The 14,536-nt window shown below is 53.6% G+C and overlaps 5 protein-coding genes and 1 non-coding gene across 6 annotated transcripts; 4 read left to right on the top strand and 2 right to left on the bottom strand.

Moving 5' to 3' along the window:
- Positions 1–528: 528 nt before the first annotated feature.
- On the bottom strand, positions 529–861 carry ATEG_03665 (uncharacterized protein; the record flags this gene model as incomplete). The annotated part of the gene is made up of 1 exon (XM_001212843.1): positions 529–861. One exon carries the CDS (start codon positions 859–861, stop codon positions 529–531), a length of 333 nt encoding a protein of 110 aa, XP_001212843.1.
- A 2,907-nt stretch (positions 862–3,768) lies between these two features.
- On the top strand, positions 3,769–3,840 carry ATEG_10549. The gene has a single exon. It is a non-coding gene; the product is annotated as a tRNA-Arg (tRNA).
- A 2,237-nt stretch (positions 3,841–6,077) lies between these two features.
- On the top strand, positions 6,078–7,850 carry ATEG_03664 (putative MFS transporter; the record flags this gene model as incomplete). Its single annotated transcript, XM_001212842.1, has 6 exons — positions 6,078–6,291; positions 6,340–6,501; positions 6,587–6,656; positions 6,703–6,740; positions 6,830–7,740; positions 7,830–7,850. 6 exons carry the CDS (start codon positions 6,078–6,080, stop codon positions 7,848–7,850), a joined length of 1,416 nt encoding a protein of 471 aa, XP_001212842.1.
- Positions 7,851–7,990: 140 nt separating this feature from the next.
- ATEG_03663 (uncharacterized protein) lies at positions 7,991–10,149 on the bottom strand (the record flags this gene model as incomplete). Its single annotated transcript, XM_001212841.1, has 3 exons — positions 7,991–8,233; positions 8,283–10,069; positions 10,116–10,149. 3 exons carry the CDS (start codon positions 10,147–10,149, stop codon positions 7,991–7,993), a joined length of 2,064 nt encoding a protein of 687 aa, XP_001212841.1.
- A 762-nt stretch (positions 10,150–10,911) lies between these two features.
- Positions 10,912–11,915, top strand: ATEG_03662 (uncharacterized protein; the record flags this gene model as incomplete). The annotated part of the gene is made up of 2 exons (XM_001212840.1): positions 10,912–11,412; positions 11,475–11,915. 2 exons carry the CDS (start codon positions 10,912–10,914, stop codon positions 11,913–11,915), a joined length of 942 nt encoding a protein of 313 aa, XP_001212840.1.
- A 709-nt stretch (positions 11,916–12,624) lies between these two features.
- Positions 12,625–14,447, top strand: ATEG_03661 (putative chromatin assembly factor 1 subunit B; the record flags this gene model as incomplete). The annotated part of the gene is made up of 4 exons (XM_001212839.1): positions 12,625–12,728; positions 12,917–13,011; positions 13,060–13,296; positions 13,423–14,447. The coding sequence occupies 4 exons, from the start codon at positions 12,625–12,627 to the stop codon at positions 14,445–14,447; spliced, it is 1,461 nt and encodes a 486-aa protein (XP_001212839.1).
- Positions 14,448–14,536: the final 89 nt, after the last annotated feature.

The following is a 14,536-nucleotide window of genomic DNA, read 5'->3' as shown; positions in this document are numbered from 1 at the left end:
GTATTAATAAAAGAGTCTCTCAGCATTCTAGCTGAATACTATGCACTGGACTGTCTCTTCTGGGGAAATCCTCTCAGCATGGAACGCGGTCTGGTTGGTCTAAGGATGAATGGAAGTTGTCCATCCGTCCATCCATCTTTTTTTTTATTCGATTTTATTTCTTTTATTTTATTTTTATTTTGATTTGGATTCTTCCACCCCGGGGGTGGGTCTAGTACCTGTATTACATATTACATACATTACCCTAGGTATGTAGGTGATCAAGCTGTCTAGAGTGTACTCCTAGGAAGAGACATGATTAGATGTTCATCTACTTATTATGAATATACAGCTGTGGAATAATAGATAGAATTAAATAATATAATATAACTACTCACATCCTCACAGTATGCTCCTACTCCAAGGTACCTGTACATAGGTACTGTCCGTATACGGCAATAGTCAATCCGACCCTTCCGCTGCGCTCAATTGCGGAGAAATCATGATGCATGCATGGATCCTGCTGACCAACCATCCAGTCAGGACCAGTCATGATGTTTTTGACTTCTCCCTGCGTCTCGGTTCGTTCTCTGTCAACTCCGAAACATCTGCGGTAAGGAGCTCTTCCTCCTCCTCCTCCGTCCGTCCATCCTCCCTCTGATCTACCGCGGGCCCCATAGGCTGAAGCTCTCGCCGTGTGGACACGGCTAATTCCAGGGCTAACCCGGAATCTGAATCATCCCCCCCCCCAAAACAACAACACCCGGCAATAGCAGCAACAAACTCCGTATCCACCGTCTCCAATTCTCCTGCACATCTTCTCGGACATCCCCCAAGCTCGAACGGGTAGTTCAGATGATCGGACGCAGATACCTGCCCCATAGTACCTGTACATATATTCAGACATACGGAGTATAATCCTAATTCCCGTGTTATTGCCGCAAGGATTCTGCTGCCAAGCCCTACATACCGACTCCATAACTGTCAAGAAAAGCCCCTCATGCTTGATCGCCAAAATATTCCTCGGCGGAAGAACGTGAGAAAACAATAGAGACTCACCTCCCCCGATGGAGTCCTCCGTCCAGCAGAGATTTCCCGCGGCGTGGCGGATTACGCACCAATGATTCACCTGGTCTGGCTAGTCTGTTTCGTGCTTGACCATCACCCATGGATGGTAATGAAGAACGAACCGCTCCACTTGGCTCTCCCGTGTTGACGCTGACCGTTCGCCCGCCCTTCGCCCGCCCCTGTCGGACCGTCTCCTTTTCTAGTCTCCTCCGAAGGACTAGACTACACGGAGTAGTAGGCTGTGGGCTGCTTCATACTCCGTATAGTAGGAGTACTGTACCCTCATGATTATCATCTGTCTTTACCAAGGCGTCCTCCGAACAAGCTCATCGTGGACCCATCGTCCACGGCTTATCATTATAAAACTCCTGACGCTTGACTCCCAGGGACATTCCAAGTGGATGTGCGGTCGGGGCGGAATCTCGCATTCAATCAAACAGACTGACAATCTCAACTGCCCCTGTCAGGGTGACACGCAAAGGTCTCGTCCTACCGACGCCGCCAATGAGACCGTCCATGCAATGGCATCGAGGAGCTGTCCGGTAGTACACCGTCTGATCTACATTTTGATGTCTTAGTCGTCGAGTATTGTACTTCTGTCGGGTTTCTCCAGCAACCAGGCAAGAGTCTAGCCCTCATTGCATGTACGGAATGTACTGTACTATTTCGTGCAGTGCAGTTGATTTGCCGCTACACGGAGTACTCCGTACTCCATACTTCGACTGTGCACAGATGTAGCATGTCTACTGTCAATTCCATCTCTGTAATCCTGCAATCAATCCGATACAACCCGATGGAACAGGTGGCGCCCATCGGACGGCTCTAGATCGAGACAGCTGTCCCACGACGCTTTTGCCAGATCCGGACTTGGTCGGCGGCCGTGTGCGCCCAGAAGGATTTCGGTCAACCTGAGGACATCCCCTGCTGCAGGTCATACCAGTCTGGATTGATGTCGATTCTCGGACTAATTTAAGCTGCAGGTATAGTTGCGTCGCGCGGCCTCTTGATTGGCACCCGGAGCTCCTCTTGTTTTCTCCCGGGTGGAACGCCTCGTGTTGGGTCTTTCGATTAGTCAATCAATACCGCGTAGTTATGTACTGCTCCGGAGAGCCTCGGTCTTGGTTGGTGGTGTGCTCCATTTGGCTCCATTTAGGCGTGGACGAAATCCTGTCTGACACAAATCTTAATTCCCAACATTATTCATCGAAATATTAGCCTAATCTCAGTCGTCTGCAGGCTTACAACACAGTCACTAATTATGTACTACCGCTACCACTGTGATGTTGACTGGTGTCGATAATATAAGCCCTTCCACCCGCAGGCCAAGGTTCCTGCCGCCACCGCCTTCACCTCACCATTTCTTGACGCCCCCTTGGCAGAATCCTTCGTACAGCCACCAGCTCTTGGCCCTGTTTCCAAGACTGAGCATAGGCGAGGTCCTGTTGGGACCGGCCGGAAGCGCGGATGTACGGAGCATGGCGACACGGCATCCACAAAGTCGACCTATTTACCGTGCCCTCGTTGCAGATCCTCCATCACCAGAGCTGTACGCCGTAGATCGTGGGGAAGAGATTCATCATGGGGACCAATTTTGGACCAAATGCTTCCTCCCCGAACACCGCAGCCATGATGTAATGCGGTGAGCGCAGTCGCGGCTTAGGTTCGATCTACAGTATCCCGAGGTTATATCCCCAGCTCCGTTTCTCCGGATCGAAGGATTAAGGCTGCTGGACTGACGACTCCACGTGGAGATGATCGAAGTTTCCTGGACCCTTCTTTCGATTGCATTGCATTGTCCTCGGTACCGGTCATCTAGCTCGCTGATCCTGTTCTGACTCGTTACAGTATTGAAGTCTGCAGCTGGTCCTGACGACAGGCCAAGCTGATCCTCCCCGCGAGTGATGTGATCGCACTCACCTACCTCCTCGACAACACAAAGCCACTGAAGATTGATGCCTGCAGTCACAAGACGAAAGGGATCGACAGCCCTATTTGGTCTTCCATCGTCTCTCGGCGGGTGTAGATGCATCTCAACTGGTGTAGGTACGGATTACCCACCGGGTAAACATGAAAGCTAGGCGTGAAATTCCCGTACGTACGCTCTCCATAGGAACCCAATTTCAATAGTCGAAATATATCCTGGCAGAGGCACGTGGTCCACTCCCACCAGCCCGGCACCGACGGAGTGCAGATTCGCCTCCCTCCAACCACGGAGCCATCTGGAGTCGGGATCTGGGGAACGTCTGGAGCCCCAGCGGACCCTGTCCAATTTCGTTTGTGCAGAATCCGGCCGCGTTGGGGAAGAGACCAGGCTGGGCGGGCTCCAGTTCCAAGGCCGGGTGCTCGGTTCGGGGCAGCGGGATCTCTACAGTAGGCAGGAGGAGGTATTGTGCTGGTCCACTGGACGGTCAGTGTCTTCCATTCTTTCAGGTATTCGATAGTCTAGTTCCTTGGGTTTGCTGCCTGTGGTCCTGGCGTGCGGAGATGGCGGGGGGATTTGGTGATTGGCAGGTCGGTTCGTCGTGGGCGATCGTATGATGCTGGGCTCTTGCGCAACGCACCACTTGGAAAGCACGCGCTGGAATAGTGGAGATCAACATCAACTGGGACCAGCGGCGGACGTCGTCCGAGCTGGAGCTGTCAAATGATCCTGTCGGCAGTCGGTCGCTATTGAATTTCTCGTATATTATTCTAGCTCAAATAATACTGTCAGTGGCAAACGGCTGGGTGGCGCAATGGTAGCGCGCTAGTTTTCGGTACTAGCGGTTGCGGGTTCGAGTCCCGTCTCAGTCAATTTTTTTTTTTTTCGCTTTTCATACTAACTTATATGCAAGAATTCGAAATTTATCCCATTGTTGTCTTTGTTTTTTTATTTGGTGAGTTTAGTCCACATCCTTGGCAACGCCTGGTAACAGTATACTCACAGCAGACACACCATGTTCTGGCGATCCATACTGACCCTTAGGTGGGATATAGTCCACTCTATATATGATTGATCTGAACTGGTCCATGGTGTGCTTGGCTTGGTGTCAACATGGCAGAGCAGACTGAAAGGCAAAATGCAACAGTACTTGGCAGTTGCTGCTATATTAAGATTGGACACAGCAGGGGGACGAACTATCGCCGGCCGCCTCTTGATGAATGTTGTCCCAACGTCAACGTATATATATATAACATAGCTACTGCTCAAGATGTTAATGTCCAAACAACATTTACACTCCCTTTAACACTTCCTTTTGCACCCACCATGCTCAAAGCACTTTCTCTGCTTCTCCCTGGTCGCGGTTGTCAGCAATGCCTTCAACCACATCCCTGGAGCACAAGATTGACATCTTGGCCAGGCCAAGAGCAATGTCATCTCCGAAACAACCTTGATCTTTCCTGGCAGAAGCTACAGTTGTTGAGCCACTGGAAGATCTTCGTGGAATGAGGTCTTGTACGGAGTCTCACTGCTCCGATTAGAAACGTCCGACGTATCCATCAAACAAACAGATTCAATACGACTAACATAGCATATAGTGTATTCCAGAGATATGAGTTCCTTCCAATTCGCTAGTCAGGCTCTCGGAACCTTCCTGTCCAGGACTGGTAGTTCATCCAACATGAAGACGGTATAGAAACATGCACATGGACCTTAACACCACCGCAGATCATCTCCACCAGCTGACCATTCCATCCTGCAGCTGGCCCCGGTCCCCACGATCAGAAGTGCTAGTGCTGGAGTTTGGGACCCAGCGTTCGCGACTATCCATCATTCTACCTGTATGGTGCAGTGAGAGATTTCTCCATCTGTTCGTTGAGCCACGGTCACCGGAATCGTCGGGATTTAGTCTAGTGGAGAGGATCGACGCAGCAGAAGAGGCGAGAAAAAGCGGTCAAGCTGGATCCTCCATCGACACCAGCACAAATCCAACCTCAGGCGTTCTCTAGCTTCGCACCATCACGGCGCCAGGTTCTGGTGACGGGATTATTGGATGTTGGTGTGAGGGGAATACACTGTTCATGCTGATCACTCTCGGGCCCGCCAACAACCAATATGGAGGTTGTTGAATGTCCTTCTGTTCCACTGGAGCACCGCCGAACCTCTTCTGGAGCCATTCAGGTTTTCACGGTACGTCGGGTTTGTTCAGGACCTGGGGGAAGGCTTTTCAACCTCCCGTTGCTTACCCCAGTCTCCTACAGTAGCATTCTTTGCTTCGCTGCAGTCTCTTTGTAATCTGCCTTTCTATGCATGATCTTGTCCGTGTACCATGAGCAGTCCTTGAATATGGGACGCGTATCAACAATGATCAGTATGTCGTTTGTCGCGTTGAATCCAGAGCTGGCGCGAAAAAACCATCGAGGAAGTCAGCTTATACCCTCCTTCGGGCTGAACCGACGAATCTGCGGGGAAGCATCTGAATACTCAGCAGCATGGATAAGCCCGACAGTCCACAGGCATATATGCACATATGTGCGAGGTCAATCTGGCAGGCTTCTAGTCACGAAGGACTCACATCAAGGTCCAATATGTGACCCCAATCTCCATGACTGAAACTTGCATTCCCCAACCCACAGCATCGGCCGGTGGACGGTTGGAGATGCATCCATATCTCCCTGATAGCAGGCAAGTTGTCAGTCGTCTCCCGTGCGGGGGTGATAAGTCCTCCTCCTAGCGGCGGCCTAATCTATAGACCTGCTTCTTTGGGCGCGATCAACGTGCCGTGATAACCTTTTATCGTCGTTATCAACCGCCGTTGGCATTTCTCCAACGCCAGATCAAGGCGGCTGCGGCCGCCGGCAGTTCACTGCGCTCTTTGCCTGTCCATTGGCGGGATGTCGTCTTCGTCTACCAAGCCAGGACTTGTGACTTCCCTCTTAGCAATCCATGCGGTCTCCATGTTGCGGATTCGTTATCAGGATTGGGGTAGCTTCTGGAAGCTGTATCTTTGACTTATCAAAAGATGTAGAGATTTAAAGCGGGAGACCCCTCTCGCCAGGGTCTCAGCATGATTTTATAGCTACAGCTCCCGAATAGTGTCCTTATCACCATGGAAAAGTCGGAAACAACAGTCGATATTGAGGCGGAAAAGCCGAGTCCAGTCGCCTCGGACAAAGTCGATGCGGCGCTCGACTTCCTTCGCTCTGAGGAAACAGTCACCTTCTCGGAAGAAGAAGAGCGAAGGCTGATTCGCAAGGTCGACTGGATGATCGTTCCCATGATGTGGGCAGTGTACTACCTCCAGTATCAAGACAAGATCCTGAGTTCGTGGACTCTTCGTTCTCTTCCACAGTAGAAACTGACCAGCCCAGTCAACTATGCCTCCATCATGGGTTTCTTAGAAGACACAGGCATGCGGACGAATCAGTTCTCGAATCTCGCACTTGTCTTCTACGTGTCGTACCTCTTTTTCGAATTCCCAACCGGCTACCTGATGCAGCGGCTTCCGACGGCCAAGTACCTGGGCATGAACGGTAGGAGCCCCGAACGTCTGGGTTATACACGCATTGACGGCTCCAGTCACCCTCTGGGGTCTTTTGACCACCTTGAACTGCGTAGCGAAGAACTACCCCGGACTGATCGCCCTCCGCGTTCTCCTCGGCTGCTTCGAAAGCGCTGTCGCTCCCTCGTACGTCTTCCACGACCAGAAGCACCGCGCCGCTAACGCTGGCTAGATTGATCCTCATCACCTCCATGTGGTATAAACGAGACGGTATCGTCTGCCCCTCCCCCCGCCCTCCCGAGACCATCTAACCCGCGCAGAACAACCCAAACGCATCGGATTCTGGTACCTAGGCACAGGCACAGGCAGCATCATCGGCGCGCTCGTCGCCTACGGGCTCCTCTTCTACACGGGCGACGAGTTCCGCTCATGGCAGGTGATGTTCCTGATCTTCGGGCTGCTAACGATCGCGGTGGGCATCGCCGTGATGGTCTTCTTCCCGGACAACCCGATGAAGTCGCGGCTGAGCCACCGCGAGAAGCTGATCGCGGTGGAGCGGCTGCGGGCCAACCGCACAGGCATCGAGAACAAACAGTTCAAGCTCGCGCAATTCACGGAGGCGCTGCGCGACCCGCAGACATACCTGATCGCGGTGATCGTGACGGCGATGAACGTGCCCAACGGCGCCATCAGCAGCTTCTCCGCCCTCCTCATCAAGAGCTTCGGCTTCACCACCACCCAGACCCAGCTGCTGACCATCCCCGGCGGCGTCGTCAGCCTCCTCAGCATCTTCGCCGCCACCTACGCCGCCGGCCGCTTCGACCAGCGCTGTCTCTGTCTGGTCGCCGTGCTGGCGCTCGGCCTGCTCGGCGCCTGTCTCATGGCCTTTGCCCAGGGCCAGGCCGCCAAGCTCGCCGGCAACTACCTCACCAACTGCGTTGGCTCCGCCCTGCCCGTCATGTACTCCGTTGCCGGTGCTAATGTCGCCGGCCACACGAAGAAGGTCGCCATGAACGCTATCGTGCTGATGGCCTTTTGTCTGGGCAATATCCTCGGCCCGCTGACCTTCCGCACGGACGACGAGCCCGACTATATCCCCGCTAAGATCGCCATCGTCGCTACCGTCTCGGTGGCTATTGTTTTCGTGCTCATTCTCAAGGCCTACTACATGCGGGAGAACCGCAGGCGTGATGCCCTGGCCCAGGGTCTGGAGCACCAGGAGAACTCGGAGTTCCTGGATCTGACGGACAAGCAGAATCTGGAGTTTAGAGTAGGTGACCTTTGTTTCGGGTGGATTGAGTACTAACGGTTGCAGTACAAGCATTGAAGTTGCGGTGCTGTGGATAGTCTTTGATGTAGACCATCGACCGGCTCAAATAGGTTGCATTGCATACTGTTGTAGATATACCTAGGTACGCGGTAGCGAGTCCCTTACGATGAAATGAATTAAATCCAGTAATCGTCATTGCTCGTCACTCAATTACGGCAAAACAAATGGGTATTCAGCAAAAGCTAATGGTTCACGAACTACTCTCAAGTCTTCGCGCAGCGGCCTCCAGTTGCGCGTTAAACGACTTGATCTGGTTGAGGAGGCCACCCTGCGCTCCAGGTGCCCTGGAACTGACAGTCTCCGCCACGCTGCGGAGCATAAACTCCAGCCCTGCGGTGGGAGAAGGATCGTGCGAAGCGTTGTCATCCGGCTTCTGGCTGCGCTCCAAGGCCAGGTCCAGACTGTGGAGGGAGTTGTTGATGGTAGTGCGGGCCTGCAGTGATTAGCTGAGATGTACGTTCGGACGCTTGGTAGGTGCATACCATTCGGGTGTTTTCTTCCTCAGAGTGTTTTCGACGCACTGCGTCCATCTGCAGTGCAACTGCTTCTCTCTCTTTCCGGATCTGATACAGCCGGCTGCGCATGTCCATCATCTCGCGCTTGGCCTTCTTTAGCTTGACGCCCAGCACGAAATTGCTGTCGAGCATCTCGCTCAGCTCGAAAAGACGGCCCTCGAGTTCCGTGCCAAATGCTTCCACGGCTTTCTTCTTGCGCGTCCACTCGGCGCGTCGCGCGGCATTCGTCTCGTTTGTGATCCCGTTCTTCAAGGTAGTTAGGGTCTTCTCCAAGGTTTCGCGGCAGATTTGACCCAACACGTCTGCCGCGTTCACGCCGCCCCGGTTCGGTAGCTTGGCACTCTGCGTCGTTGCGAGCTCGTCGGCAGATTCCTCCCCGTCAGAAGAGTCTTCGGCTTGGGGAGCTCCGGTGAGGGAGCCGACATTGACAAGACGGTGTACTGTAACCGGGACTGTTTCTCCGCGAGGTTGTCGGGGCTTTCTGGTGGTCCGCACCGTGCCCTCGCCCTCGCCTTCATTCCCAGGCTCACGCTCTTCAGGCTGCGTTCTCCGATCATTCTTTGACTTCGATGGACCACCGTGACGGCGCTGAGAAGCTGGAGACGGCTCCACGTCGTTATCTTGCTCGGGCTCCTCCTGTTCTGGCTCCGGTTCTGGAGCTTGTCTCTGCTTCTTCTTACCTTTGCTGACAGGCTGCGGTTCGGGCTCTTGCTCCTGTTCCGCTTGTTGCCTCCTCTTCCCTTTAGCCCTGGATCGTGGGGCCTCCGGTTCCGGTTCTTCTTCTTGCTGTTGTTCCACTTCTTTTCGCTTCCTCTTTCCTTTACCTGTGGGCTGTGATACTAATTCCTGCTCCTCCTGGGCTGGTTCTGATTGCTTCTGCTTCCGCTTACCCCTGGTAGTTGGCTGCGATCCATGCTCAGGTTCCTGTTCTTCGTCCTCTTGCGTCTGTGTCTGTTCCACTTCTCCCCGCTTTCTCTTGCCCTTGCCGACAGGCGGTGATGTCTCTTCTACCGGTTCAGTTGCCAGAGAAGGCTTCCTTCCGGCGCGTCCAGCGCGCTTGTCTGGTTTGTTCGCCTTCTGTTTCTGGGGTAGGGTACGGTCCTCAGTGCCTGCGACATCACCTTCGGGTATGCCGTTCGTCTTCTCATTATCGACAACATATTCCACCGATGGCTTCTTGTTATTCTTCGTTCGTTGGTTTGTAGCCTCCCTCTGTTCCAGCGATTTCCGATCATTGGTCTTTCGTTTCGCTGGACCAGTTTGTCTTTGGCCTGACTCTTTCGCAGAACCAGGGGATGTTAATCCAGACGTTGACGGGAGTGGGATTTCTGGTGATATCGGTTGTGACTGAGGTTCTTGAATGGTCTCTCCGGCAGATTTTGCGCGTGCGACAGCCCCCGAAGGAGACGTCTTGTCTGCGCTTAATCCTCGTCCTTTGCGCTTGCCCCCGTCCCCTGTCTGCGGATTGGCACTGTTCGGTTTGTTCGCGTTGTTTGTATCCGAAGCCTTCTCTCCAATCGATCGTTGTTGTACTGTATCATCTGGCAACGCGGAACCAGTGCTAGTGGGGGTTTGCGACGGCAATTGGGGTCCATTCTGATCGGTTTGCGAAGGAGACGGCCCGCGTATTAATCTTCCTGGAGAAACCGCTGGGGTAGCCGACTTGGTGCCATTCTGGAGGGGTCGCGATTCTTGGGTTTCACGCTGAGAACCGTCGCGACTTAAGGATGACCTGGGACCTAGATTTGGAGAGTCTACTATATTAGGAGTTGGTCATTTCCGAAGAGAATACCTCCGCACGTACCGATCTTCCGTCTCTTACTGCTGCGTCCATGATCCGTCGACTCATCAGGAGGAATGTCGAATGTCGATGGGCGTTCGGGGAGCGCATTACGCGCGCTTCCGGGGGTTCGTTGCGCGGGCGATGGGTTGGGCGATGTCGCGTCTTTCTTCTCTGAGCGTATCTTTTCCGGCGCTGAAGGCGGCTGTGGTGGTGCGGAAGGACCGGTAGTGATGCCAACATCAGCACCGGCGGACTCGGGGGGTCCCGTGGGCGCAGGTGCCAACCCGAAAGAAAACCCGAAGTCTACTTGCTTTATATGACGAGACCTGTATGAACAATCAGATTCCTATCTCAGCTCGAGGTTATTTGCGGGGTGTGAGGGGCGCGTACGCTGCTCCGCGCTGCCGCATCTGCAGCCGCTCCTCTCGATCTTCACCATGTTAGTTTGCACGCGAGTCAAGCGGGGGATGTGAGACACACTGGAAGCCATGATCGAGAAGCGGCGCTTTGGCGAGCTTCACGCGCCGAAACACGCGCAGGGAGTGATAAGGAGCGGAAGAGAGAGAAATTCTAGAGGAGGAGGAGAGATTGATGGTGACGAGGAAGCGTGTCAGTCGCAGTAGTTATGTTTGATATGGTTCCCTCCCCCCAAATGCGGTTTAGCGGCTATCCGGCCAACTCTTTCTTTCTCCGCACGTTCTTCTTCACAATCGTTCATGACCTCAGTCTTCTATCTACACAGTCGCATCTCGCCTAGAGCCCTATTTCGCTACTTTACTTACATTCCTGTTCGCTTTATATTGCTGTTCTCCCATGGGCTGGTTCTGGGGCAATTCCAACAAGGACGACCCGGTCAAGAAGCTTGATCCGGGTCTCCGCGAATACCTCGAGAATGAAGCTCCCAAAGAATACGTCCCAACCTCCGTTCCCTCCGCGCAGACTCCTTCCGCCTCTTCTTCTAAGCCGGTAGATGCGCAGGCGCAGACACCTGGATCCTCCGACGCCGGCGCACCCTCACAGCCTTCCGTACCCGCCGCCTCACTATTCCCCGATGGACGCTACGCACATCTCTGGAAGACCTACAAGCCGCCCAAGGACGAAGCGGCTGAAATGAAGGGTGCCGAGCGGGTGATTGAGAAGTACAAGCAACGCAATGACACTGTGCACCGGGCCGCGATGGAGAACTGCGCATTGGAGCATGAAGCCTTAACCCTGTGTTTTCAGACCGGGAACTGGCAGAAACAGCTGAAGTCTCGTGCGACGATGTGTTCAGAGGAGAACGGGACATTCTCTCGTTGCTTTACGACGCAGGCTGTAAGTGGACGATAGTTGCGATGTCTCCAGCGGACTGAAGATATGCTAATCCGAGCGGGTAGAAATTCCTCCAGGCATTGGGATACGCGGCTGCGTTCGACTGGGACGAAGAGCGGGAGGAACGAATCCAGATGCACGCCGATAAACTCTACCACGAGATGTTGGACTATGAGAAGCGCGTTGAGGAAGCTCGGGCAGCGGGTGCGACGCCACCACCGCTCACATCGCTCTTCAACCCCCAGGCGAAGCCTGCATCGGGTGATCTGGAGATCCCCGGGGGAGAGACGATTCCCGCCGGATTCAAGCCGTCGAAACCTCTGGAACAACTGACGCCGCACGAACGGGAGCTGGAGATCCGGGCGCATAATGCGCAGATTGAACAGCAGAGGTTGTACGCCCAGGAGGCTAGTCCGTTTATGAAGACGCAGGAGGATGCGCGACAGAAACGACGAGACAAGGCCGTGAGTTGGTTTGGTGAGACGATAGGTCGCTGGGTGACATGAGGATAGGAGGCAGGGAACAGGGGATGGTATTTTTCTTCATGTATTATTATTATTATTATTACTATGATGATTGTCTATTAGAGGCTTTTTGTGTCAATGGTGGTCAATCTTGTGTTCCCATGTGTTTGATGTGGATGATCTATCCGATCTACTTCTACCTCAATTACCGTCAGGACTTGACCATACTCCGTAGAATTTCAACTCGACAGATCCATCGGCTATATGAACCATCTGAAGAAGTCCTTATTAAATCAATGCCCATTGTGGTGGTGTTCAGGAGATGCTGACAGCCAGACGTCCTCTCATTCGCCGGGCGCGTTGATCCCAAAAGAGCAAGCAGAAGACGCGGGAAGGACAAAAAGCGTCGACATCACCACTTCCACTTCGGCTGCTTCGTTCATTCACTCATTCATTCTTTCATCTCTCGCTCCCTCCCTTTGAAACACCCTTCGGCCTCGCTCCCTCCTTCGCCCCCTCTTTCCTCTCTTCCATCCCATCTTCTCCCCCCTCCCTCCTCTCATTGTCCCGTGATCCCTTGGCGACACCGGATCCTCCACCGCGACGTCCGCGACGGTCATTCTACGCCTATCTTGACCTTCAACACGACCACTGCTTCTTCGTCGCCTATACCGAACTCGTTTTGGATCAAACGCCTGCTTGCTCGGCTATCGAATTCACCTAGGGAGCCGACTGAGCTCCCGCTCTCAGCATGAAGGCTACACCATTGCTCATCGCCTGGCATAACGACAACACCCCCATCTACTCGGTCCACTTCGATCCCAATGGGAAGGGCCGTCTGGCTACGGCTGGAAAGTACGTTGTTCATTTCCGCGGTTGATATATTAAAGAAGGGCAATTGGTGTGCTAATACCGTTCTTTGACAGCGATAACAATGTTCGAGTACGACCCCCTCATCCATGATTCGTCACCTTGATGCTCCTCCCCTGTCACCCCTTGGTTCTTTCCGCCAACCTTCTGACGCAAGAACAATAGCTATGGAGAGTGGATTCGACTGGCGAAGATCGAACCGTCACGTATCTGAGTACACTGGTGAAACACACGCAAGCCGTCAATGTCGTTCGGTTCAGCCCCAAAGGTGAACCGCCCTCGGTCTGATCTCACGGTCTTTTCTGACAATTTGCAGGTGAGATGCTGGCATCTGCTGGGGATGATGGCAACGTCCTCCTTTGGGTGCCGTCGGAACTACAAACGCAGCCTGGCCTCGGAGAGGACCGATCGGATGATAAAGAGACATGGCGGGTGAAGCACATGTGTCGCTCGTCAGGTGCTGAAATCTACGACCTTGCCTGGTCTCCAGATGGCGTCTTTATCATCACGGGGAGCATGGATAACATTGCTCGTATCTACAATGCCCAAACTGGTCAGTCACATCTCCCGTCTGCTCGGCTTCCCACCTAAAAGCAATTGCTCATAATCGTCGAACATCCAGGCCAGATGGTCCGGCAGATCGCAGAACATTCGCATTACGTACAAGGTGTAGCGTGAGATCCTCTCAACGAGTTCGTCGCAACTCAGTCGTCGGATCGCTCAGTTCACATCTACAGCCTGAAAACGAAAGACGGCCAATTTACCCTCACGTCTCATGGCAAGTTTCTAAAGATGGACCTACCGGCCAAACGAATTTCGTCCAGTAGCCCGGCGCCTCCAGACCCTTCAATCCGGTCTCAGCCACCTCCCAGCAGCTCTGTGACTATCACCTCCCCAGCGCCATCAACGCCAGGGACCCCAATGACTTCGAATTTACCCATGGATCCCCCGCCAGTATCCCATAGCCGTCGGTCCTCATTTGGGTCCTCTCCGTCGATCCGCCGTTCTGCCTCGCCAGCTCCCTCATTACCGCTGCCTGCAGTCAAGCCCCTTGAAGTACCGTCCCCGGGGGTGCTGAGCGGTCTCGGGGTCAAGAACGCCAGCATCTACGCCAATGAGACTTTCACATCTTTCTTCCGGCGATTGACGTTTGCTCCAGACGGTAGCTTACTGTTCACTCCTGCCGGCCAGTATAAGACATCTCATGTATCAGCAACGGACCCGGCGAAGACTACCGACGAAATTATCAACACGGTCTACATCTACACCCGAGCGGGTTTCAACAAACCGCCCATCTCCCACCTCCCGGGCCATAAGAAACCATCCGTTGCAGTCAAATGCTCTCCGATTTACTACACCCTACGTCAGGCCCCTCAGCCTGCCCGCCATATCACCCTTGATACTTCTTCCGGCGAAGAATCTTTCGCTTCTCTGCCTGAGCCGGTCGTCAAATCTTCAACCGAACGCCCCTCAATGGAACCACCGTCAACCAGTGCGACGAATGATTCGTCAAAGAGCAGCCAGCCCTCTAAAGATGACAGCGCTGCCGCCCCGTCCCCTGCACCCGTCTTCTCTTTGCCATATCGCATAGTGTACGCTGTCGCCACACAGGATGCTGTAATGGTGTACGATACCCAACAGCAAACGCCGATATGTGTGGTCAGCAACCTTCACTTTGCCACATTCACAGATCTGACGTGGTAAGTTTGTCAATTTCTGTTGGAACGGCGCACGCTAATAGCATCAGGTCGCACGACGGGTTAACATTAATAATGAGCTCATCAGACGGGTTC

This window comes from Aspergillus terreus, genomic scaffold (genome assembly GCF_000149615.1).
Source record: "Aspergillus terreus NIH2624 scaffold_5 genomic scaffold, whole genome shotgun sequence".
In the NCBI taxonomy this organism is placed as follows: Eukaryota; Fungi; Ascomycota; class Eurotiomycetes; order Eurotiales; family Aspergillaceae; genus Aspergillus; species Aspergillus terreus.
The sequence above is the reverse complement of the archived record's forward strand: the minus strand, read 5'-3'. Positions and strand labels throughout refer to the sequence as shown.